The sequence below is a fragment of the Maniola hyperantus genome, chromosome 8 (assembly GCF_902806685.2).
Source record: "Maniola hyperantus chromosome 8, iAphHyp1.2, whole genome shotgun sequence".
Classification (NCBI taxonomy): Eukaryota; Metazoa; Arthropoda; class Insecta; order Lepidoptera; family Nymphalidae; genus Maniola; species Maniola hyperantus.
Genome location: NC_048543.1, coordinates 5,270,283 through 5,296,841, shown reverse-complemented (window position 1 = coordinate 5,296,841; position 26,559 = coordinate 5,270,283). Strand labels below are relative to the sequence as shown.

General features: G+C 35.4%; 1 protein-coding gene across 1 annotated transcript; it reads left to right on the top strand.

Moving 5' to 3' along the window:
- The first annotated feature begins 1,203 nt into the window (after nt 1–1,203).
- On the top strand, nt 1,204–24,729 carry LOC117984478 (pyrokinin-1 receptor-like). Its single transcript, XM_034971105.2, has 5 exons — nt 1,204–1,358; nt 20,251–21,139; nt 21,579–21,799; nt 22,522–22,639; nt 23,510–24,729. The coding sequence occupies exons 2-5, from the start codon at nt 20,344–20,346 to the stop codon at nt 23,731–23,733; spliced, it is 1,359 nt and encodes a 452-aa protein (XP_034826996.1). The 5' UTR covers nt 1,204–1,358; nt 20,251–20,343; the 3' UTR covers nt 23,734–24,729.
- Nucleotides 24,730–26,559: the final 1,830 nt, after the last annotated feature.

Sequence of the window (26,559 nt, the reverse complement as noted above, 5' to 3'; positions counted from 1 at the left end):
AAATCGAAATTATTTTATACCCATCCACTTACAGTACGTGGCAGAAAGTAATGTACATCGACCTTTAGAAGGAGATAGTAGATTTTTAGAGCACTGACTCTGTCGTTGAGACCAACAAAACGTCATAGATATGTGTGACAGAAACAACGCTCTATAAAGCCGAAATGTCATTATGACGTATTAACGGACGGGGATTTTTAAAAAAACCTAGAAAGCCACGTTGACAAAGTCACGGGCAAAAGTAATAAATATTTTAATCGACGTTTCAACTTCTTTTCGATTGAGATAACATGAGGTTTCCTTACCCGAAGGATGCCAACGGGACCCTATTACTAAGCCTCCTCCGCTGTCCATCCGTACGTCTGTCTATCCGTCTGTCTGTCCGTGTATCTCAACATGAACCATAATAGGTAGAGCTGATTTTTTTACAGAATGTATATTATTTCTATTGTCGCTATAACAACAAATAATGAAAAATTCAAAAAATTTAAAGTGTTATTTCTTGTACGGTGGTACGAAACCCTTTGTGTGCGAGTGCAACTCGCACTTGACCGGTTTTTTGACGTACCTACTCTTATAAAATATTCCTCGATATAGAATAATATTCAATATATTATAGTCCGTACAAAATGACTCCTTATACGTCATTTTAACTCTATAGGTCAATTTTTATGCGTTATATTATTATTTAGATAAAAGATTGTTGGCGCAACGGATTGATAAACTTTTTTCATGTACCTACTCATGTAAAACGTCATGATAGGTGGGAGGGCTTCCGGGGCTCAGCCCCCCAATTGTGTAAGAATAACCATTTCATGGCTATCGCAATCGTCAAGAAATCTGCCCTTTGATTGGCTGTGAAAAAATGTAAACAGCCAATCAACCAATCAAATGGCAGAATTTCTTGACGATTGCGATAGCCATGAAATGGTTATTCTTACACAATTGGGGTGCAGATCTATTTTGTCGTCCAATGAGTTTTTTCAGTCCAATGAGTTTCGTCCATTTCTACTGGAAAATAACATAACATCTCATTGTATAGAAATGTTTCTGCAAATAAAGAAATTTGAATTTAGGGTGTTGTTGATAGGGTCTAGCTGCTAGCAGTCTACAGCTAAAGCTTTTTAAGTGATAGAACCTTTTCTCATTTACAGGATGAGCCTAACTGCTAACAGGCAGCGTCAGTAAGCGCTATAATTTCGCGAACGGCACACGATTACATGCACGTCTCTCTACTGTCTGACGCGTAAACATTTTTCCGTAAATATTGTATAAACTCGACTCTTAAAAATCATTGATTGTGTATATTACACCTACCGAATTTAATGTGTCCTTGGATTGCATTATTAGTAGATAAGGTAAGAAAGTATAAATTATAGCTGAATAATAATAATCATTTTTTATTTTCATTTCAACTCAAACTCAAAGCATTTATTCATATTGGGTACCATTGTGCACTTTTCGATTGTCAATTATTGTGGAATTTGTAAGATTTCAAGAACATTGAAACTTCAAAGTTTTTTGAAAGTCATAGGGAGGTAGGAATTTTTTTTCCTTCACTTTTCTAATCTTTCTAATTATATAAATGTGAAAGTTTGGATGGTTATTACTCCTTCACGCCACAAAACTGAACTGATTTAGATAGCTGGAGATAGATTATACCCTGAAATCTGAATTACCACATAATTGGCTACTTTTTATCCCTGAAAATTTCCCGAAAAGTTCCCGTCCGATTTTTAAACACCTGTCCTATACTCATCTACGAGTAGGTACCTAGCATCGAAATAGCGTAATCAGTGTTTGTCTGTGCATATTCCTAGTGGATTTCCACGTGGATTAAAATATATCACGAGAAAGGTTTTATATACGTTACATACATTTACTTACATTATTTTAGTATGGAATAGGTAAGCCCATTCGTACAATACGAAGCTGTCCAAGTCATCTATAGGTATAATAACGCTTGTTAATTTGTTTATATTACCACGTTGTTAATTTCCCTTTTGATTTCTGAATTCTGAAACTTACTTACAATACTTTTTAGGGTTCCGTACCTCAAAAGGAAAAACGGAACCCTTATAGGATCACTTTGTTGTCCGTCTGTCTGTCTGTCTGTCTATCTGTCTGTCAAGAAACCTACAGGGTACTTCCCGTTGACCTAGAATCATGAAATTTGGCAGGTAGGTAGATCTTTAAATTGTGGTCATGAACTAATTATTAGTATTTTCAACTTTCGAAGTGAGTGACTATATCAAGTGGGGTATCATATGAAAGTTCTCCACCTGTACATTCTAAAACAGATTTTTATTTATTTTTATGCATCATAGTTTTTGAATTATCGTGCAAAATGTCGAAAAAATACGACTGTAGTACGGAACCCTCATTGCGCGAGCCTGACTCGCACTTGGCCGGTTTTTATGGGTAAGATTCATCACCGTGATCTTTTCTATTTTTAAACCCATCGCTGGCCCATTAGGTACTGAACACGGATCTCCTCTTAGAATGAAAAGGGTTTAGGACATTTTCCACCATGGACATGTCGCTCTCTGGCACCCCGCTTTGCGAGTTCGTCGGCTTTTTTGTTTCTAATTTCTATACTATATTATCTATGATAATCTATTACATGAAAGTAGTTATTCTAATAGATGTGAATACTACTGCTAGATATGCGTATAGATACACACTAGATGTGAATTTGTAAACACATTTTTATAATATTATTCTTGTATACCTATGTCAATCCACACTTGTCATCGTGGTGTACTCTGGCCAAACCATCCTCATACGAAGAGGAGACCCGTGCACTGTTATGTAGTGAGCCAACTATGGGTTGATCATGATGATAATGATACCTATGTACAAGAATATTAAATAAAATATAGGTATACTCAATATATAATATGGACTCATTCGGCAAATATTTTGCGTGTAATAGCAAATAACCAATTCAGTCGTACAAAATTCAGTAGGTACATATTATTTACAATAATGTATTTATTTGCCATCTCCCTGATCCCCCCTATACTTACGTGGTATTTTCAGGCTTATTTTATTAGATGACAGATTGATACCAACGCCAAATAAAATTGAGCTTTGACGTGACCGCATTATGTTTGTTTTCAACTGTTGTACAGTGTGTTTTCAACTGTTGTACAGTGTGTTTTTAACCGGGACAGTATTATGCGAAACATACCTAGGAAACGGTCTTAGAGATCACTAGCTTATGCCCGCGACTTCGTCCGCGTGGACTATACAAATTTCAAACCTCTATTTTACCCCTTTAGGAGTTGAATTTCGAAAAATCCTTTCTTAGCAGATGCCTAGGTCATAATAGCTATCTGCATACCAAATTTTAGCCCGATCCGTCCAGTAGATTGAGCTGTGCGTTCTAGATCAGTCAGCCAGTCAGTCAGTCAGTCAGTCAGTCAGTCTCCTTTTCCTTTTATACATTTAGAAGATTTTGGTAGGTACGTCTTTTTTGTGCAGACAATTCTTGGCATAGGTAGGGTAAATTTTTTGTTCAGGCGTCCGTAAAAATGAATAAAATTGACTAATTTTTTCTTGCTGATCGATCGACTCGGTCTGGATATATTAAATTCAAAGTCCTGACTAACTGACTTATAATCAACGATTTTTCGAAATTCTACCTTATGTACCTACCTACCTAGTCCACGCGGACGAAGTTGCGAGCATAATAGTTTCATAAGAATTTCATTGTATTGGAAGAAAAAATCGGGACAGCAGATGAAATATGCGACATCATAAAGTTTTAGCTCTTGTTTTCTAAAAAAAACAACAAAACACACACGCCAAAGAGATCCTCCAGATAGAAAACGGTTGAACGGCATACGCCCAATGACTCGTAAGTCGTAATATCCTCATATCTAACGCCCTATAGGTAAACAATTTTGAAAGTATTAAAACACGATAGGTATCTTGGAAAGTTAGCTTATTTTACCGAAAATTGTAAATATGTCCTTAAATACGTTGAAGGGGTACGGGTTTAATAAAAACTGCCATATCCCTTCCAGGTTAGTCCGCTATCATCTTAGACTGCATCATCACTTACCATCAGGTGAGATTGCAGTCAAGGGCTAACTTGTATCTGAATTAAAATAAAAAAATTAGAAAAAAAAAATGTTTAGTAGTTAGGTACATAAAGGGCGCCGAATACGCAAATGGTTGGACGATATAAGAGGGTGGACAGAGCATAGTTACCCAAAGTTAAAAGCTTTAAATAGAGAAGCTTTTCGCATGATGACCTCCAAACGTCGTTTCGAAGAAGGCAGCGATGATGATGAATGTTTAGTACACGAAATTCTGTTAAAGTTAGCCCTTTGGTTGGACTCTTTTAAACCTAAGTGTTTTAGTATAATTTTAATAATAACTTAAAAGCACGGTCTTGCAATTGCAACGGGTTGTGATAAACTAATATTGGTTTTGGCCATGATAAAACCCATATTTTGCATTCAGTGTTTTCAGTTGCATCTGGGAGTTAGTTTATTTTGGCATCTATTCAGTTTTTTTAAATCTAATCTAATCTAATCTTTTGTATCAAATAATCTACCTGCCTCTGGATCGCATTGCCCTTCCTACCACGAGTAACCAGGGAAATCTTGACTACTAAAATAATACAATTTACTAGGTATAAGGTAAGTAGTAATTTTATAGAGTTCGTCTATATATATACCTACCTAATATTGAATAATGCCCTACTAGGTATAAGTAGGTATTTTTTTAATAAGTCGGTGAAAAAGAAGACCTCGGAAAACATGATGAGCTAGGTATTCAACTGTTTTTTACTGTTACCATGTTTGTACAAAATAATAGGGTGATTAGAATAGAATAGAATATGTTTTTTATTCATGTAAACTTTTTACAAGTACCTACTTATGAATAGTCAGGTAGTTTTAATTTTCCCTTAATTTCAATGATTAAATTCTTAATCTTCGTACAACAACGGACATAAATGACACTTGCAAGGGAAAACATCGTAACTCACTTTTTAGCGATTTTGAGTTACAATCATATTCATAGTGAACAATAAATGCTCTTTTTTGAGCTCACCCTTGTATCTAATTTATTTAACTATTAAACTCTAGTAGCGATTTTAGCCCGTGGAAAAAGATTGTATCCCAGCGTCCCAGATCTTTTACGTAACAGTATTTTTTTTCCAAACACAATGAGAAAATCAGAATCGTCATTTTTAACCGACTTCTAAAAAGAGGAGCTCCTCAATTCGACGCGTACGTACCTACTTAGTACTTATGCTCTGGGGGGTGAAATTGGGGTTTGAAATTTGTATAGTCCACGCGGATGAAGTCGCAAAAATAAGGTACCTAGTCATACTATAATATTATTTATGTTGAAATCGGTTTAATTTTTGTGAATCCGATTATGTGTTCACTGTGACAGCGCTGACAGCGCCTACTTACGTGTAGTTTCGTATTACGTCGGACTCATCATCAAATTATTAAGAACTAGATGATGCCCGCGACTTCGTCCGCGTGGATTTCAGTTTTTGAAAATCCCGTGGGAACTCTTTAATTTTCCGGGATAAAGAGTAGCCTATATGTCCTTCCCCGGGATGCAAGCTATTTCTGTACCAAATTTCATCAAAATCGGTTGGACGGATGGGCCGTGAAAAGCTAGCAGACAGACAGACAGACAGACAGACTGACACACTTTCGCATTTATAGATAATATTAGTATGGATTTATTATCATTGTGAACATATTTTTTACATTGCAATAACAATTCCCACCGCAAAGGAAATGTCCTACCTAACTAGTTACAAATCATATATAATAAGTAGGTAAGCATAATTATTAGCCAATTCATTGCATAATTATGTAGATATGTCTTTAACTATACCTATCCATGCAAAAAATCACGTCTATCCATTACTCAGTTGCGGCGTGATTGAAGGAAAAACCAACCAACAAAAACTTTCGCATTAATCGTATTAGTAGGATTGTTATCTCTGTTTTCGAAGAAAAACAACGAGGAGGTGCCTAAACAATTAATTTTAGATTTCATTGCCAAATCATAATTTCAAATGACTGAATCATAATAGAGGGATGGAACATGGAACCCGGAAATACTATGTGAATGAACTTTTACAGAGGGATGACGCTTCGGCTTAAGGGAGTCACACACGGCGACTTTTTGCAGCGATTCAGTAGCGTGTTTCGTCAACGCGCGTCCGCATAGTCAATTCAGTAGTGATAGAATTGCATTAGTGTCGATTCAACATCGCTTCTGCATCGATGCAAACACGCGACTGTACTTATTGTTTTAGCAACCTTTCTTTATTATTTTATGGACCGTCACCCAATATTTACATTGCCCACGCTGTGGCTTTCGTTAAAGCATGCGACCAACGAGCAAAGGTAGCGTCCACAATATACATCAGGTATAAGTATGCGACAAGTTGAAATGGCAATCGGGGAGGGAGCGCCCCGACACACCCGCACAGCTGCGGATGACATGCGGGTGTGCAGAGCGTCCCCCGCCTCATACCTTGATTGCCATCTCAACCTGTCGCGGACTATAGAGTTATTACATCGACTGTATCGATGCTGTATCGCGATAGTAGGTATGAAAAATCATACGTGGGCGAAACCTGCGACGCGCGCGGCACTAAGATACCTACTGTAATGCTGTCTTTTTGCGAGTGTATCGCTACTCAATCTCTGGAAAAGTTGCCGTGGGCGAGCAAATCTAGCTGGGTTCTGCGAGCGGGAAAACGCAAGAGGAATTTCCATCCAGAGTGATATATTGAAACCATAATGATCACTTTAGCTTTGCTTGGCTAAACTATAAATCCTTAATACTCACTATCACGTGGCAATTTTAAAAATCCAGCCGTATTCCTTGTCTACATTGTAAAAGAAACCTCTGTGCAAAATTTTAGCTTCCTAGGTGCAAGGGTTTGCGCTGGTCGTTGATCAGTCAGTAAGTATAATATTAAGTAAGCACTTTTCTTTTCATAAAATGATATGATAGATAACTTATTTTATATATTAATAATTGTTAAGGAGTAAGGACGCGTCATATTATGTGCGCGAATAAAACGCAAATGAAATTTTTCGCGTGTTTTTCGCTTGTGTCCCTTGAGATTTAATATGTATGTGAACTTTCCCAGACTAAGTGCTGTATTTATTCAACCCCAACCTCACAAATGTCATATTAATTATTATCTATTGTAATATTCTCACCAATTTCCTATACCTACTGTGATAAAGGTACGTGGGTAGCTATAATAGCTATAATAGCTATACTGCTTCTGAACTAACAAAGAGAAAACATTTCCGGCATGTTGTTACGAAGAAGTTATATATATTTTGATTCAATATACTGTATTCATGGATTTGTAGGACAAAATTCATCGAAAATATATTAAAATAAAACCCGCATTAAGTATATTTAATAAACTTTAGATGAAATCCAGGTTCGTTTGGCAAGTCAGGTTTTGCATCTTGAACGTTATGTTATAATATGTAAGAATCGTGTCTATACGTTGTCAATTATATCATAAAAAATTATATATTGCTACAATGTAGGTAATATTACTTTTTATCGATTTTAAAAATACCTGTAGATTTTATTTCCTTATTTAAATTATGGGCTATTTTAGCTAATTGTATATCTAGGTAGGTACATGTCAGCCCCATTATAATCTAACTACATGAAAGAAAAATCAAGTATTCTTAACTTAACAAAATAACACAGACTTAGAGAAAAAACCGGTCAAGTGCTACTCGGACTCGCACACGAAGGGTTCCATACCATACCATCGATGACGGACTGTGCCATCTAAAAATTAGTTATTTCATTGAACACATTTTAATTTTTTTCGTGATGTAGGTACTTAGATATATCACGAAAACCGTGAATTCGTGGCTAGCCACAAATTCACGGTTTCCGGATTTTTCCCTTTACTTGTGCTATAAGACCTACCTACCGGCCTAACATGATTCTAGGTCAACTGGAAGTAAGTTTTTCTTGACAGACACAGACAGACGGACAGTAAAGACAACAAAGTGATCATAATTAAGGATTCTTTTTTCCTTTCGAGGTACTAAAAATAAGTTAAATAAAGAGAAAATAAATGCTTTACACCTCACTACAATCTTGAAGAAATGAGACTTATGGATTAAAATAGACTTATTTATATGGTCCTTTTACATGACGGGCAAGTAGGTAGGTTTAAATCCATAATAATGAGTATGTCTTACAATTTTCTCTCTACCAGACTGGAATCGGACACATTCTAGGCATCCTCATTACTCCACATGAATCATAGAGAGGTGACTCCGTAATTTTCATCGAAAACAGATTTTTACACAGAACCATAAACCAAGAAAAATTTGAGCATAGCGTACCTATTATAGATAGATACATCTGTATTGAGTCAGTAGGTACCTACTCATCACAGATCGTTAACCTTTATATTGTAATCTTGTAAATAGGTACGTAATCAACATTATGCATATTAATTGCATAATAAACAAATTATACCTAACTGATTAATGTTTAAAAATTGAACGTCTTTACAGGTTTATTAGCAGAGAAAAACCACAAGTTCCATGCCAATTTAAACGCAGTGCTGCAAAAACATAATTACAAAGCGCTAATCTATAATCGGTAAACACAAGCTTTTGCCCTCGGCTTTGCTCTCATAAAAATCAGTTCAAGCTAGGTAGGTGTGTCTCGTATCGTAAAGAGCAACCGCCGAGTTTTTTTGCAGGTTCTCGGTAGGAAAGGCATTCCGAACCAGTGGTAGATGCATTTGACGATTCAAAAATATTTGTAAAAGTTTAATTGAATAAAAAATATTTTTATTTATTATTATCTTCTAAATATATAAAAGGAAAAGATGGCTGACTGACTGACTGAGCTATCAACGCACAGCTCAAACCATTGGAGGGATCGGGCTGAAATAGCTATGTAGTATGCACTTTCTAAATAGAGCCTTATTGGTGCCCTTATATTTTACTATATAAAGTTTTAGAATTTCCAAGGACTTTTAATCGGTTATTCAAGAAGGAACGCGTAAATTCCTAAGGAGTTATTTTATTTCTTTATTTAAGTAAATACGCATTACTGTGTCACTATAAAATAATTAACTACCACAACTTATTAGGTAGTATAAATACTAGACCTTACGACCTGTTAACGACATGCTAGCTCATCAATTCAAAGGTTCGCTATGATAATGTGAATGCAATTAATATTTAATAAATAATTCTATATTCATTATTCCAAACACTTGCTGACTAACTCCAGCTTCGCATGGATCCTAATTTACAATTATACTTTTTTTTTTTTGTTTTTTTTTTTTTTTTTAATACAATAAAACTTAAAGCTAGCCTTATCTAATTACTATATAAATCATTATACTTATATTATGTGTGAGTTTGCATGTTTGGATGTTTGTTACTCCTTCACTTCCTTACTGGAATGGAGATAGCTTGCCTAATACCCTGAATGAATTGACATAATATAGACTACTTTTTATCCCGGCAAATCAGTGTTTCCGTGTGATTTTTTAAACCTATATCCATGTGGACGAATTCGAGGGCATCATCTAGATTCTAGTGTACTGTATAACTTCTTATCTAGAATTCCGTCGGTGATTTAAAACAATAAACATTCTCTGATCGCAATTTATCTATTGGAGACAACTTGAGTATAATTAGCACTTTTTGATCTTTTCAAATATAATTTATTATAGCCGCGGGTTGGCTTTATTGACTCACAGATCACTTTATTGTGATGTAGAAATAATGTATGTATGTATAAGTCTCGCAAATTGCTATTGCGCTGGAACCATGCCTCATAACATCGAAATGAAAAATCAAACTCGCAAGCATTTGCCTAGTGAAATAATAATTTCCTGCATAAGGAATCCTATCAAGGTTCTCATGGGCACGTGCGCACGTGTGGTGCGCTTGTTTTTGCTCTACAAACTTAATCGTTTCTAAGTAACTGGTTATAAATAGGCATTAATTAAAGCCCCGGTATTCGCTGACCAGTATCTTGGACTAGTGTTTTGGATCAAAATTCAAATTCGAATCCTTTATTTGCGGTAATTGGGTATGCAGTAATTATTATTAACTAGCTGATGCTCGCGACTTCGTCCACGTGGATTTACGTTTTTCAAAATCCCGCGGGAACTCTTTGATTTTCCGGGATAAAAAGTAGCCTATGTCTTAATCCAGGGTATAATGTATCTCCATTCCAAATTTCAGCCAAATCCGTCCAGTAGTTTTTGCGTGAAGGAGTAACAAACATACACACACACACACACACACACACACACATACAAACTTTCGCCTTTATAATATTAGTCGGGATGTAACACCAATGTATATAAGTCCCGCAAATTGCTATTGCGCTGAAACCATGTCTCATTAGCATCGAAATGACGTCATTTTGACGTCAGCCGAAATAAAAATATACCATCAGCTCGAAACTTCAATCTAGTGCTGACGTCACTAAAATGGCGGCCACGCGCATTAGCAATTTGCGGGACCACTTCACCACATTGGTGTTACATTAATAATAATTACAATCTTGCGTGAATTGGCGTAGAAACAATATAATCATTAGATATTATATTTTTAGGTACAAAACAAAAAGAGATTTACAGTATAAAATCCATAAAATCCATCAATTATTTACAATAACATCACGATCACTTAAAATATGTTTTATTTTATTAAAATACCACCAGCTACCTTGGACAAAGAATTCGTTTGGCCATCCAGAGGCCTTTAATAATTTAATGTTTTTTTTGTAAGTACATATTAAAATGTCTACCTTGTCCTAACTAATTATTTATTATTCTAACGATTATATTAAACGTCTATAAGTAGGCACTATTTTATTCCAATTTCTCATTGAATGAACATAAACAGCCCAACTTAGTCTATTTTGTTCAACGGTCAACTGCTCAAGCTGTCCGTGAATGATCGCTAAAATGAGGTAAAAATAATAATTTTCCAAACAATACCAAGTTGATGACAAATTATTAGGTAAGTATTTTTGGATTTCGTTGGAATGGAAATAAAATGGAAAAAATATTAGGAGACAATATTATATACGCCTTTAACCGTGGTATTGAGACGTTATTCCACATCTCTACTAAGAAATGCCTGTATTAAATTAATTGAGAGTATTTGAGTTTTAATGTCTCCAAATCAAGATGCCTCTCGGAAACCACAAATAGCAAGAGATTAAAATTAAATACCGAATGATAAAATTAACTTCCTTAATCCTCCTGTCAAGAGCAAAGTTTGCATTATTAGTGTTTAATATTCCGTTAATTTAATAATTGTGCGTTGTTGTGGCTTATAATATTGTGTAATCGAATGCAAATTAATTATTGAAATATGAAAGGTACTTACTTATTTATAATTTTTATGGTAAGTTTTGGCATACACTTCAAAAAATATGAAAAGTAGAAAGTAGGTATGGTAGTAGGTGTATGTTTGTGCTGGAGAATATCCCGACCAACATACATCTTTTTCTCGATCTTTTTCGTCGTCATATTCCTCATTGCTGTGGGTCGTGACTCGTGATCTATTTCCATTAATTACAGTTTATAGAGCTCTGCTAGGGATATTAACGCTATACTTACTACTTTTTAGGGTTCCGTACCTCAAAAGGACAAACGGAACCCTTATAGGATAACTTTGTTGTCTGTCTGTCTGTCTGTTTGTCTGTCTGTCTGTCTGTCAAGAAACCTACAGGGTTCTTCCCGTTGACCTAGAATCATGAAATTTGGCAGGTAGGCGGGTCTTATAGCTGGCTTTAGGGGAAAAATCTGAAAACCGTGAATTTGTGGTCACATCATACAAAAAAAATTAAATTGTGGTCATAAACTAATAATTAGTATTTTCAATTTTCGAAGTAAGATAACTATATCAAGTGGGGTATCATATGAAAGGGCTTTACTTGTACATTCTAAAACAGTTTTTTATTTATTTTTAGGTATAATAGTTTTTGATTTATCATGCAAAATGTCGATAAAATACGATTGTAATACGGAACCCTCAGTGCGCGAGTCTGACTCGCACTTGGCTGGTTTTTAATCTCTAATTGGCGTATTAATTTCTTATATTGAAAGCTATCATTAAATAAAAATAATAAAATAGTGTCTAACATACTTTGTTAATACGAGTTTATCTATAAGATTTTCACAATATTTTCCTGCTAGATCGCCTGTCGATACTAAAATTATTATTATTATACGGTTTGTGCAGAAAATCTTAACGCCTGGGCATGTCTTTATTTTTACACTAGCCAATGGTTAATAACTTCATGTTTAACTAGCTGATCCCATCTGGCTTCGCAAGAGTGTTATTTTTGAAAATTTGTAAGGGGGTGGAATTTACATAAATCCTAAAACACTCAGTTTTGCCTCTTAGGGGTGAAATTTTCAAAAATTGTGAAACACGTTGACGTACCTAATCTAAATAAGTACCAATTTTCATCGATATAAATGACGAATTTTTTATACAATTTTTTCCCCCTATTTAATTTGTTGGAACTGGCTGAACTGGAAATTAATTGGTAAACTAAATAGTTTATATTTAAATATGTTCTTATTCTTATTTTTTTTAAGAGTTTTTGTTTTACATTCGATGACATATTCACTCACTTCAAATAGATATCTCAAACAGGACGTCCAAGTTTTTCTTTTTTACTGATATTTTTCCTATAAATTCTAAATATCCCAACACGTACGTCCAAGTTTTTCTTTTTACTGATATTTTTCCTATAAATTCTAAATATCCCAACACGTTATCAGCACGAAGGGCTCTAGGTGGCAAAATAAAAGTGAAAAAGTGGTGTTAATTGTCTATTGTTGCTAAATTATTTGTTGCGAACAAGAAAAATCTTATTTAGATATTTTCCTTTCCAAATGTCAAAAATAGAGAAGGATATCCCACTTGGAAATTGAAAATGATTAAATTATTTGCTACATGAGAACCTGTTGGTTTCCTATTTATGGGTATCCAGAAGGAGATACGACCGCTGCATCAATGAAGGTGATTCTGTTCGTCATGCTTTCGCCCTGTGGTGGACTGTACAGTGTACATAGTTGATTGTACCTACTGTTAATATTCCACCTAAGATGAATAGTGAAGATATTGCGTACGAGGTGCACTCTGACCGTCTGAGCAAGTATCAGCTCTGGCATAATATGGTTAGGACACTTATGTCGCATAGGCATGAATCAATTGAACTTGAAGAATCATCACGTAGTTTAGGTCTTAGTTTTTTCTCATGTTTTTATTCTTGTTCCTGTGTTAATATTTTATGTTAAGTTTTTTTTTGTAAAACAATTTAGTTTAAAGGGGGATGTTGGAACTGGCTGTAAACTAAATTGTTTATATTTAAATATGTTCTTATTCTTATTTTTTTCTAAGAGTTTTTGTTTTACATTCGATGACATATTCACTCACTTCAAATATATATCTCAAACAGGACGTCCAAGTTTTTCTTTTTACTAATATTTTTCCTATAAAATCAAAATATCCCAACATAATTAATCTTTTTACAGATGGAATTTAATAAAAAACATTCTTAGTGAGTCGTCTCACTCGAGTGGAATGTACTTTAAAAAAATTACATGCAAAATCTCGTTTCTAGACACAGCGAGTGAAGCTGTGTGTCAGTCGGTCAGTTTGTGAATTCCTTCACAATATTTTAGGAGTTGGTATACAAAACGGTGTAATTTGACTTTTGATCATAGTACTTTTTTGTCTGGACTTTCTTGGTCCATTGAATACAAATCTTAACATCCTAACACTGAACCTGGAACACTGGAATTGTGTCCAATGTTCATAATTTAGAACATAACGGTAGGTACAAATTAAAGTTTCATCATTCACCAGCTGACAGCTCCTCATTTATAGGTAGGTACTTATACCTGAGTCCTGAATGTACCAAGAGTCGAGGCTAAATACAATCATAATACTTACTTATAAGGAAATATTTTGTAAGATTTTAATGAGCAAACACAATTTTGTTTTGAACAAAAGTAAATAGCAAACAGATTTTAAGTCTTCAATCGAACGAGTAGTTTAACCTTCAAATCAAAATAATTCAATTTTTAATAAATATGACTATAAAAAAAATGTGAATAAGAACTTCTTCAGTATGTTTGCTACCGCCATTGTTTGTATAGGTAAGTAGGTACTCACTGATAAAAAATAGACTAACAAACCTACTAGGTACAGTATTTAATTATATTTTAGGATCCTCATAATTTAAGTTCACCAATCACCAATATTAGGATTTTTTTTTTTGTTTAGGATTTAATATTTGTCTTAGGTACAATCTTGCGGGCTAAAAGAGTAGGCTATAATCATTCCAAAAGCGATTAGACAGTTTACATTTAATTTCTTCAAATCAAGACTTATAGCCGCACTCAGAGTCGCTTAATCGTTACTTAAGGCATTTCCTTATCCTGGATACTAATTAATGCCTTAAATAACGACTAAGCGACTCTGAGTGTGGCTGTTAAAAGGTGGCTTACGGAAAGGCGCTGTTACACAATAGATAATTTTTAAAATATAAGCAATATATATTATATCTATCATAACAGACCGCTATGGACATACACCAGAAACGAGCTGTTGCGCTATACTCAATTTACAAACTATGTACATCTATATCCACGATTATCTCACCTCTGGCTTGACCGATTTGAATGCGGTATTCGTGGCCAATCTGAAAGGACTCTTAGCACGACATTATCTCAAGTTAACATGCTAACTTTTTTTCGTGGATTAATCTACGTACCTACCTAAATAATTCCTATTCGTAAATACATAAAAAAATTCACAGCCATTGATTTCAACAGAATCGAAATAGGTACCTACGTATTTTATAAAAACGTTTGGAGAATCGACTACACAAGAAGTGAAAAAAATTTACCACCTTTAACCTCAACTTAATTTGTAAACCGTCAATCGTTAATTTGAATACAATGTAATAGAGAACAATGACTTTCAAAATTTGGATATTCTCCATCAATATGTTAGTTATATGTAATAATAGGTTTTTTGGTATTCTTATTTATAAAATTCATGGCGCAATAAGAGAGACTACCCCGTAATACCTACAAGTTTCTAATTTTCGTAATGTATGAAATTTAATAAGCACAGAATTCCAATATTTCATAGTGCCAATTCACTGTATCAAAAGTCCCGGATAGGTATTTAACACTTTTCAGTGCTTTTGAAGTCAGTTTACTTTTTTGAAAAAGTTTATTTCCTATCGAAGAAATTTGTATCCAATCGTGTTTTCTTTTTATTTAATAAGTTAACTTTGTACTCAATTTTAGCACATTTTTAGACTGTTTTCCTTGGAAATGTGTACATTTTTAGGGTTCCGTACCTCAAAAGGAAAAACGGAACCCTTACAGGATCACTTTGTCTTCTGTCTGTCTGTCTGTCTGTCTTACTTACCGTTGAGCTAGAATCATGAAATTTGGCAGGTAGGTAGATCTTATAGCTGACATTTGGGGAAAAATCTGAAAACCGTGAATTTAGGGTTAGATCACACAAAACAAAATTAAATTGTGGTCATGAACTAATAATTAGTATTTTCAACTTTCGAAGTAAGTGACTATATCAAGTGGGGTATCATATGAAAGGTCTTCACCTGTAAATTCTAAAACAGATTTTTATTTATTTTTATGCATCACAGTTTTTGAATTATCGTGCAAAATACGACTGTAGTACGAAACCCTCATTGCGCGAGCCTGACTCGCACTTGGCCGGTTTTTTGTATTTAGTAATCGAAATCATGAGATTCGAACTCAATTTCAATTAAAGATCAAAAGTATTTTGATCAGAAATAATAATAATTATACTGTTTTGTTTGCCAGCTCCTTATGTGACACCAGTACCCTTCTTATAAATGTGAAAGTGTGTTTGTTTGTTGGTTTGATGGTTTGTTGGTTCGTCCTTCAATCACGTCGCAACGGTGCAGCGGATTGCATGGGTATAGATAAAGACCTCGAGAATGACATAGGCTAATTTTTATCCTCAAAAATCAAAGAGTTCCGGATCTCTCCGCCGGACGAAATCGCGGACTTCAGCTAGTCATATATAAATCACCTTTGTTCCGCGCTGCTGAATATTTCACGATCTTGTTAAGTGTAAAATATCTAAAGTCATACAATTTTAAGTTCAGTGGCCCCTACACTTGCAATTTATTTATCTGGGACGTCATTCCTCGTTCCCGGTTCCATATACTTTCGAAATAGAATACATTTTAGATTTTATCTACAAATTCACAACGTAGTTGTTGATTTATTAAATTCCGCCTCATACCTAATAGTACGCGACAGGTCGAGATGGTGGAGAGACACAGCCCCCGCGTAACCAGGTGCGGGCGAGCGCGGGTTACTGTGCGGGGCGTCCCCCCGCCTCATACCCCGATTGCCATGTCGACCTGTCGTGAACTAAAAATTAATTACCTACTTTTATAATATGGCCGATTCTCTTGTACACAATCTCTAGTCTAAACTAAATTAACAGGTCTAAATCTAGTGCTATTCTTTTCCGCAAGCAACATTATGAAAGGGATAGCAATAGATTTAGACGTGTTATTTTAGTTTAGTTTAGAGATTGTTTACAACGGAATTAGGCACAATATTCGACTAGCTTTTACCCGCGACATCATCCACGTGGAACTAGCACCTATCTGAAAAAGCCCGTGCAGCTTAGATGACTTTCGTATAACCCTCTATCTACCCCCTTGGAAAGTCTCTTCGTTCCCTTTCTCTTGGAATTTCCTCAAATCCTTAAATACCAATTCCTTCATTTTCAACCGAAAGCCTGAATGTAATTTTTTATGCATAATATAGATATTATTTTAAAACTGACACACTTTGATATCCAACCCCTATTTTACCGCCTAAGGGGTCAGAATTTTCAAAATTGGGTTGAACTGTGCCCTACGATCAGTCAGTCACCTTTTCCCTTTATATTAAATTTAAAGAGAAATACTTTTTGCAGCTGATTAACATAATATAGAACTATCAAAAAAAAATAATTCAACGATAGGGAGTTAAAAAGCAAAGCAGCTTATATTTTTGTAAATAAATGATTTCAGCACAGTCGATATTATGCTTTCATGAATAACGCATGTCCCTATACGGGAAATAAATAAATATTTATTTGGGTCAGATGTCACGAATGTGGGAAAGTGTAGATTTTATTTACCCAGTAAGTAGCTAATTACACTGAGTTACCTAGTAAAACAAAATCTGGCAGTCTATTTCTAGGATGAAATAGTTTTTGTCGAATCCAACATAAAAATAAATTAATTTAATTATATTTTCAATTAATAATTTTTGTATTATAGAATGCAATAATTGTTTGAACTTTGCCTATCGGAGTTAATATATATTTGCTGTCAATCATAATTAAACGGCTGAATCGTGCACTTGACAAAATTCGTGACACGTAAGTAATTAAAATCCGACCAAGTGCGAATCAGACTCTCGCACTGAGGGTTCCGTACTACAGTCGTATTTTTTCCTCGTTTTGCACGCTAAATCAAAACCTATTGTGCATAAAAATAAATAAAAATCTGTTTTAGAATGTACAGGCTCTTTATATCCCACTAGATATAGTGATCTTACTTCAAAAGTTCTTGAACACTTTTTTTTTGTGATGTAACCATAAATTCGCGGTTTTCTGATTTTTTACTTTACGTGTGCCATACGACCTACCAACCTGCCAAATTTCAGAATCCTAGGTCAACGGGAAGTACCTTCTAGGTTTCTTGACAGACAGACAGACAGACAACGAAGTGATCGTATAAGGGTTCCTTTTTCCTTTTGAGGTACGAAACTCCAAAAAACAATGATAATCGTAACTAATGGCAGTAATGGCCAGTTCGCAATTCATAATTTATAAACAAGTGCTGACGATGCAACGTAATGTTTTTTCTTAATCTAAGGCAAAATATTTACTACAATTAAGTAAACCATCTGTACCTAAAATTCATCGACAGTATTTTTACGAACGTTTTATTCTCATACATATATAAAATACCTATCTTCATAATGGTATTATAATGTAATTTTCTAAATGGTAAACAAGGTAACTAATGTAAATTTCATCACCTATTTGTACGTTTATTTGATTCTGTTACTCAAGCATAGTGAAGAATGTCATAAAATTCATCGAATAAATAATAGATTCTAGATTGTTATTACTACGTCCAAATTTCGAATAGTGCAATAACATGGCGGACGCAAATATGTTTAACAATCGACTTTTCTTTCTTTTGTATGTCCCCGGCGGGGATTCTCTTTATCACTGAAGTTTAATTAAGCTTTGTAGCCTTTTGCGCTGTCGGGTTTCTTTTTATTTTTTACTAGCTGGTGCTTCGTCCTCGTGGATTTAGACGATTCGCGCAGCTAAAGCTAATAGGCTACTTGATTCATATCTAATTTCATCCAATAAATGATTATTTATTATAGTATTTTGCTTAAGACAACGAAATATATCAATAACAATTATTAAAAACGCAGGATGGATATATAAATCCAATTTAAAAAAATACAGTTTTTATTTTTATTTGAAACGCAGAAAACGCTGTCAGCCATGATGTGACGTCATTAAATATGTAAACAAAGAAATGTCATCTCTATGTCACGCGGGGACTAACGTAGTATCCATATATATAAAATTTAAAGTCCTGACTAACTTATATATCAACGCACAGCCTAAACATCTAAACAGCTGGTCCTAGATACATGAAATTTAGTGGGTGTGTTCTTTGTAGGTAAAGAGAAGGTATCCACTAGGAAAGGATTTTTTGAAATTCCACCCCTGAGTGGGTTAATGGGGGTTTGAAATTTATGAAGTCCACGCGGGCGAAGTCACGAGCATAAGCTAGTTTTTATATATTTCTAAAAACTCATAGTAAACGTAAAAAAATATCGTTTTCTCTTTATAAATTGAATAAGTTATTAAGTAAGACTTACAACAAAGTGATCTTTGCAAAAATAAATTTGGGTTGAAGTCGTTAGTCATATAGGATCCCTTTAAGCAAGTCTTCGCGTGTTACGTATATTTATTTCACTGGGCACTCTAATCCACAACTTTCCTGTGGTCTTTATCGATGCGTTTTTACATTCTCGGATGATACAATAACGATATTTACTATATTTTTCATGTAAACTAGTATAGAAGTCATGTTTATTAAACTTTGGGAGGTTATGCTGTTGTTTACAAATGCATGACGTCAGAGCACAGATAATCTATCGGTCAAACATGGCCGACAGTGTTTTCAGCTGTCTAAGAAAAATATATTTTTAAATTAAAGTTTTACGGTTTTTAGGGCGCAAAAAAATATAGTGTTAATTTTTTTGATCTAATAGGACAAATATTAACCATTTAAGACCAACTTAAAAAAAGTGTCAACTAGCCTATTGGCTCCGGCACCAAAAAGTATTATTATGGAACTATATTAACTCTTGTATACATAATATATTCGGTAATAAATTAAATTATTTTTCAATTTTTAGTGTTTGTGTACCGTACCTATCAAAGTCGGTTTTTATTTTTTTGTAAAAAAAAATTTGCAGACACGAGTGTGGTTTTAATGACAATTATTGACAATAGATTAGCTGCATGATGCCCATACAGCGTTTCTGATATTGCAGACATTGAAACTCTTTCATGACATATGGCAGAACAGTCGAATTAGGAGTTAAGACCCATTTGCTTTGTTTAACATGAGTAACTATTTTTTTTAATGACAAGAGCCTGATGATTGAGGTGGAAGGTTGGCAGCGGAACTACCTAATGACATACATATGGGATAATCGTATTTGGACTTATATAATATTTTGTTTTCATGAAGGAGATGGACAAAAATTGTATGGACGCGTGCCCCAGAATGTACAGAGATGATATATGTGCCATTTAATAATAAAAATCTTCTTTAAAAGTTTTTCTTTTGTTCTTGTGAGCCATTATTTAGATGCCGATCTATTGTTGGACATAGGCCTCCTGACGTCCACGTTATTCTTCACGGTGTTGGGCGAGCCTCCTCCAAGTTTTTGAAGATAAACGTGAATTTAGGTTTTTAAAAATCCCATGGGAACTCTTCGTATTTCGGTATAAAAAGTAGCGAATATCGTGTCCGGAATGCAAGCTGTACGAAATAAACCACAAATAAAATTAATTTCACAATTTGTTTCAGAAACTTCAACAAGAACAATGGAAGACTAAGGAAAAGTAACAAAATGAAAATCAAACAATAAATGGCTAGGTTTAGAATACTATCGTAACAATCATGAGCTATATCGATGATATATCGAACACAACCCTGAATGGGTCACAAGTTGTCGATCCAACACTTATATTCGGTCCCCAAAGGGACTCTCTTTATATCGTTGTCCCAATTACGATAATCTATTCCTTAATTTTCATCACAGGGTTATTTGGGAATATATTCACATGTATCGTAATAATTCGGAACAAGAGTATGCATACAGCAACAAACTATTACTTGTTCAGTTTAGCCGTATCTGATCTTCTGTTACTCGTAAGCGGGATGCCACAGGAGATGTACTCGATCTGGTCTAAATGGCCATACATATTCGGGAACGGTTTTTGCGTTATCCGTGGCTTAGCAGCCGAGACGTCGACCAACGCTAGCGTCTTAACAATTACTCTATTTACAATAGAGAGGTATTTAGCAATTTGCCACCCCTTTGTATCCCACAAAATGTCGAAATTGTCACGAGCAATAAAGCACGTTATACTCTTGTGGTTGGCGTCTTTCGGTCTGGCTCTACCTCAGGCTCTCCAATTTGGAATTAGGATCCACAAAGGAGTCACGATGTGCTTACAAACGAGAGTTATCATCGCGCATTCTTTTGAAATATCCACCTTCTTTTTCTTTTTTGCCCCTATGATTGTAATAACGGTTTTATACTCCCTCATCGGGTTAAGACTAAATAAATCAAATTTAAGCAACGACCACCTAGAGGGTAAAAATATAAAAAGAAAACCAGAAACGAGAATTATACATAAAATACAGCGAAAAAACAGTACCCAGTCAACAAAAAGAGTTGTTAAGATGCTTGGTGAGTCTTTTGTAATATGGCGTAAAGACGGTATAATATGCATTTGATGTTAGAGGTTGTGTGAGTTTTTTGTTACTACTTTGCTGAAAAACTATGGGACCGATTTTATTTACTTTTATTTATTTAAACAACTTTATTGATACAAAATTACAGAAAGTATAATACAGGATACACTTAAAAAACAAAGGGCGACATTAGCTCATCGTAAATGGTCCAAATATAATAAGTACTTATAACAAAATGTACAAAGAATAACAAGTTTAATTTGCTATAATCTGCTTAATACGATAGGTAAACCTGCAAGTCCTACTTATAGAGCGGAAGGACAGCAGTGCATGCAGATTTATTTGGTTTTAGCGGATTACATCGAATTAAACACTTTTCTTGTGTATTCTGCTGCTTCAATCAAATACTAAGACAATGATTTTATTGATTTCAGTGGCCGTGGTAGTGGCGTTCTTCATCTGCTGGGCGCCTTTTCACGCGCAACGCTTGGTAGCGATCTACGGCACTGCTGAAAACCACCTTGCTAAGTCGCCGATTCTTCTCTCCGTTTATTACTTTCTGACTTATATGTCCGGAGTGTTTTACTACATGTCGACCTGCATAAACCCTATATTCTATCACATCATGTCAAACAAATTCAGAGAGGCGTTTAAGGTAGGTAAGCTTAATTTAAATTTTTGTTTTAGAGCTCTAAGCCTGAGATATATAAAATAGAGCATACTTTGGCTTTGCTCAGACTTAAGACACTATTGAAACGAGACAGCGTTATATCCCTGACGTAAATCTGTCTTGTTTTAACTGAAACTTAAGTCTGAGCAAAGTTAATGTTCTATAGATCTCAAAGACTCACTGCTATCGATCTCACTGCATAAAGCGACTTGTCTTTTCTGAAAGATTCTAAATTCTGACCATTATTGGTCTCCTGGACTCTATTTATACTATTTTCTCTAGATATTTTATCTTATTGCTAATTAATTAGATATCTGTCACAAATTTTAAGATTTATTGCGGATTGGCGGACTTCACACACCTTTAACAGAAAACATTATGGAGAACTCTAAGGCAAGCAGGTTTCCTCGCGATGTTTTCCTTCACAGTTAAAGCAGATGATATTTTATTGTTTAAACACATATAACCTCAAAAGTTAGAGGAGCGTGTCCGGGGTTCACTCCCGACCTCCCAAATAGGAAGCAGACGTCTTAACCACTAGGCTTTCACCAATCAATCAATCAATCAGCCTGTTTGCGTCAACTGCTGGACATAACCCTTTCCAAGAGCGCGCCACCTCACACGATCCTCCGCCTTTTTCATCCACCTACTTCCCGCTACCTAGGCTTTCACCGTTTTATGTTAATTTACTTGTTATTAATTTTCAGTCTACAATGGTCAATTGGTGTTGTCGGAATAACAAACGCCCGGTGACACAAAGATGCTCCTACACCACGGTGCCCTTCTCTCGACATGTCACATCAAATGGATCATCAGTAAACTCAGGTAAATGCTGATTGCAACTACGTCCAACTACTAGTCAAATGCGTCCCAATCCCAGCGCTTCAAGAATTACAAGAGAGACTTGAGTAATCGTAATAAGTTTGTTGCCAGACAATAAATAAATCACTATAACAGAATATTTCACTATCCATATTATTTCACTACCTACCTTTCACTACCCATGTTGTAAATGTGAAAGTGTATTTGTTTGTTGGTTTGTCCTTCAACACGTCACAACGGATTGACGTGATTTTTTGCATGGGTATAGTTAAAGACCTGTATAGTGACATAGGCTACTTCAAAGTTCCCACGGGATTTTTAAAAATCTAAATCCACGCGAACGAAATCGCGGACATCAGCCAATATTTTATAATTTCTGTGACCTCCATCAAAAATACGTTGGTTTATCTTATACCCTAGAGTTTAGACTTTCAATTACAGCCTCCAATATGGTCTAAAGGTCTGGTCATAAGGCGGAAAAGTCCTTGGATGCAGTCCATTCATCTTGAAATTTCAAGATCCAAAAGTTTAACAGAAGAAAGTCACATTTCAGTGCCTTTTAAATCTGCAGATTTGGTGATGAAGCAGTAGAGAAATAAAATTAAATATTGATTTACTTATTTAGAAGAAAATCATGGGAACAATTTAGAATTATTTAGAAGCGCCTGCATCAAATAACAATCAGTATCATGAACTGTCAGTAAAGTAAAGTAAAAGAAAAATATTCTTTATTGTACACCAAAACCAAAATAATAGAAATATAACAAAGATGTAGGCCAGTAGGTACAAGTCAGGGTGAACCTATAAAGTATTTTCAATCAATCAAACATTCATTCATTCATTCTAATCACCATCATACTTTTCTTCTTCCAGGAAATTCCGCGAAACCCAAATCATCAGATACGAAGATACAACCGGGTTCCAGGAACGAAGAGAATAAAGCATTAGCACCGCCGCCACGTGTATGGAAAGTCTGTGAACGTTGCAGGAGAACTTTCACTGCAGCCACGCAATCTTTTGAGCTGAACAGTTGCAGTCACGGGCTGAATGTGAAAAGGAACTTGTCATCTCAAACAATCTGCCACCTTGAAGTGTAAACTTGTCTTGGAGCAGGCAGACATAAAAAGTCTTGATGTACAATGTGTATGGAGAGGGCAGCTTCTATGCAAGCTCCGCAGAAGGTACAAGGTCTGTGCCTCGTCGTTGGAAACGTTTCCGTCAATTGGTTAAAGAGGGGAAGCTATTTACCGAAGAATAGCTTCGTGCAGTTTTATTTTTTAACCAGATTGAATAGTTTATACAAAAGAAAGAATGTTTTATATTAGATATATCATATCCGCGGAATAGCGTAGGTATAGCGCTCTCTCTCTTTTTGTATGAGATTTATAAGTCCCGCAAATCGCTATTGCGCTGGAACCATGTCTCATTATCATCGAAATGACGTCATTTGACGTATATTTAAATAAAAATATACCATCAGCTTGAAACTTCAGTCTAGTGCTGACGTCACTAAAATGGCAGCCACGAGCATTAGCAATTTGCGGGACATATATCAGAGAGAGCGCTATACAAACTCACTCCGCAGATAATTTTAGTATTGTTCTCTATGTTACGTAATCCCATACCAATGATGAGCCAGACAGAGAGAGCGTTATACTAGCTTCATACCGCGGATAGGGTATAGTATAAAAAATTGATCTATGACTTGCTGTAGTTACATAAAAAAACCGTTGGCTGTCAGTTGTTGATGCCACCAGTCAAAGTCCCCAAAGCCACCATGATCCAAACAAACCCACAATGTGTTGGGGACAATACGCAGAGAAACTTAGATTTTATAAAATTACGAAGGTCTGGCACGCGCTAGCCCACTTTCTAAAAAGTTTTTGTATTCGAAATCCGTCTAAATGTCACATTTATTCGTCAGTTTAAAAAACACATCCCTCTAACTTGTAATTTTTATAAAAGACTACAAAAATATTTCAGCTTGATACAAATTGCGGTATCGTAATAGATTTAAGAAAAAATAAGACTTGATGTTATTAGAATAAAAAATTAGGTACCTATATTATTTGATTGTCAATGGAAAGCTAAATTAAAAGATGCTTTTGAATAAAACATTTAATTTTATTATGGTACTTAATTATTTAAAAAGAAAAACCTACAAGAACGTTGCATTGGTATAGTTCTTGCATTTCACGAGGGCGAGTGGCTTATCGGTATAAGTAAGGTACAGTAAATGTGTGCGTTTGCGAGCGCTTGCTCGCGACTGATTGGTCCGACATGCACGCACACTAACACAATGCCCTTGTATACGACGTAACCACAAGTAAAGTTTACTCGCCTTCGTGAATTGCAAGAACTGTATCTTCAAAATAGGAGTGAATTTATCACAGCGCAACAGAGCTATGGATTGACCTGATTTTTTGCGTGGGTATAATTGAAGGTCTGCAGCGTAACATAAGCTACTATTAGTCTCAGACAAACAAACAGTTTCCGCGAGATAATATACTATTTTTTAACGCATCTTCTTACTTCAAAATGCTACTTCGGCTAATGCTTCACCGGAACTACGAATTGACGTCATTTTTACATCAGCATCGGTTCCAGTCACAAAACATGCTAATTATTAGTCACACAGCAATAGTTCACTGTGATTTTTGCATTGATAATAATATAGTTTTAGACGTGGAGAGTGAGTTTTCTATTTTAGATTTAAAATTAGCCATTCAATCTAAAAGTATTGTAACAAAACCTTAATTATTATTAAGAACATTGAGTCACGCGAGCAAAGCCGCGGGTGATAGCTAGTAATAATATAATATTATGTTTGTACTCACTCACGAACATGTGCTCTAGGTTACTTGTACCTGCAACATGCACGCGAACCGTTCGCAAGCCACTCGTGGTCAAGCTGATGCCCGCGACTTCCGTTATGAAGTGCATGACCACATTCTCCAAAGTAAGTAAGTATATCAGTACCCTTTTTATAAATGCGAAAGTATGTTTGTTTGTTTGTTGGTTTGTTGGTTCATTGATGGTTTGTTGGTTTGTCTTTCAATCACGTCGCAACGGAGCAACGGATTGACATGATTTTTCGCATGGGTATATTGTCAAAGACCTGGAGAGTGACATAGGTTACTTTTTATCCCAGAAAATCAACGAGTTTCCACGGGATTTTTTAAAACCTAAATCCACGCGAACGAAGTCGCGGGCATCAGCTAGTATTCTATAAAAGGCCGATAAGAAGACGTCATTGCATCAGTGCAGTAAGCTGAGCAATTACGCCTACGTAAGTGATTGATCGCCAATTCTCCGGTTGCGGCGATCTATCGAGTCTAAGCTAAGTATAAGCATCGAGTTGGTATAGTCCGCGACAGGTTGAGATGGCAATCGGGGTAAGAGGCTGGGGTCACCACGCACACCCGCACGCTAGCGCGGGGGCTGTGCGGGTGTGTGGGGCCTTCTCTGATTGCCATCTCGACCTGTCGCGTACTATACTTGGTGTACCTACCTACTACCGCCTCCTTGGGATAGATAGGGCATCCCATCGAAGCCTATCCCAAAACTGGCAGTAGTACCTACTCCATGCCAGACCAAACCTAATTTTACGATTATACCTACATATTTTTGTGTTAGGAAGGATGTTAAATGGCGTATAATTAAAAACCTTTCGCTCTGTGCTTTCGCTAATGGCAATAGGAAGTAAGATTAGGTACCAAAGACATTTTTAAGGCTCTGGGTATGACAATGGGAAAATGAGTTAGAATCTTTTTTCATTATTTAAAAAGGTGTTACTTTTAACAATTTCTAAGAAATTTTCAAACAAAGGTACAAAGCCCTTAGCAATCTCGGCAATCCAATATTTGTGGCTTTAAACGCTTTAAACGTAAATAAGCCCAGTTATAAGTAAGTAACTATTTTTG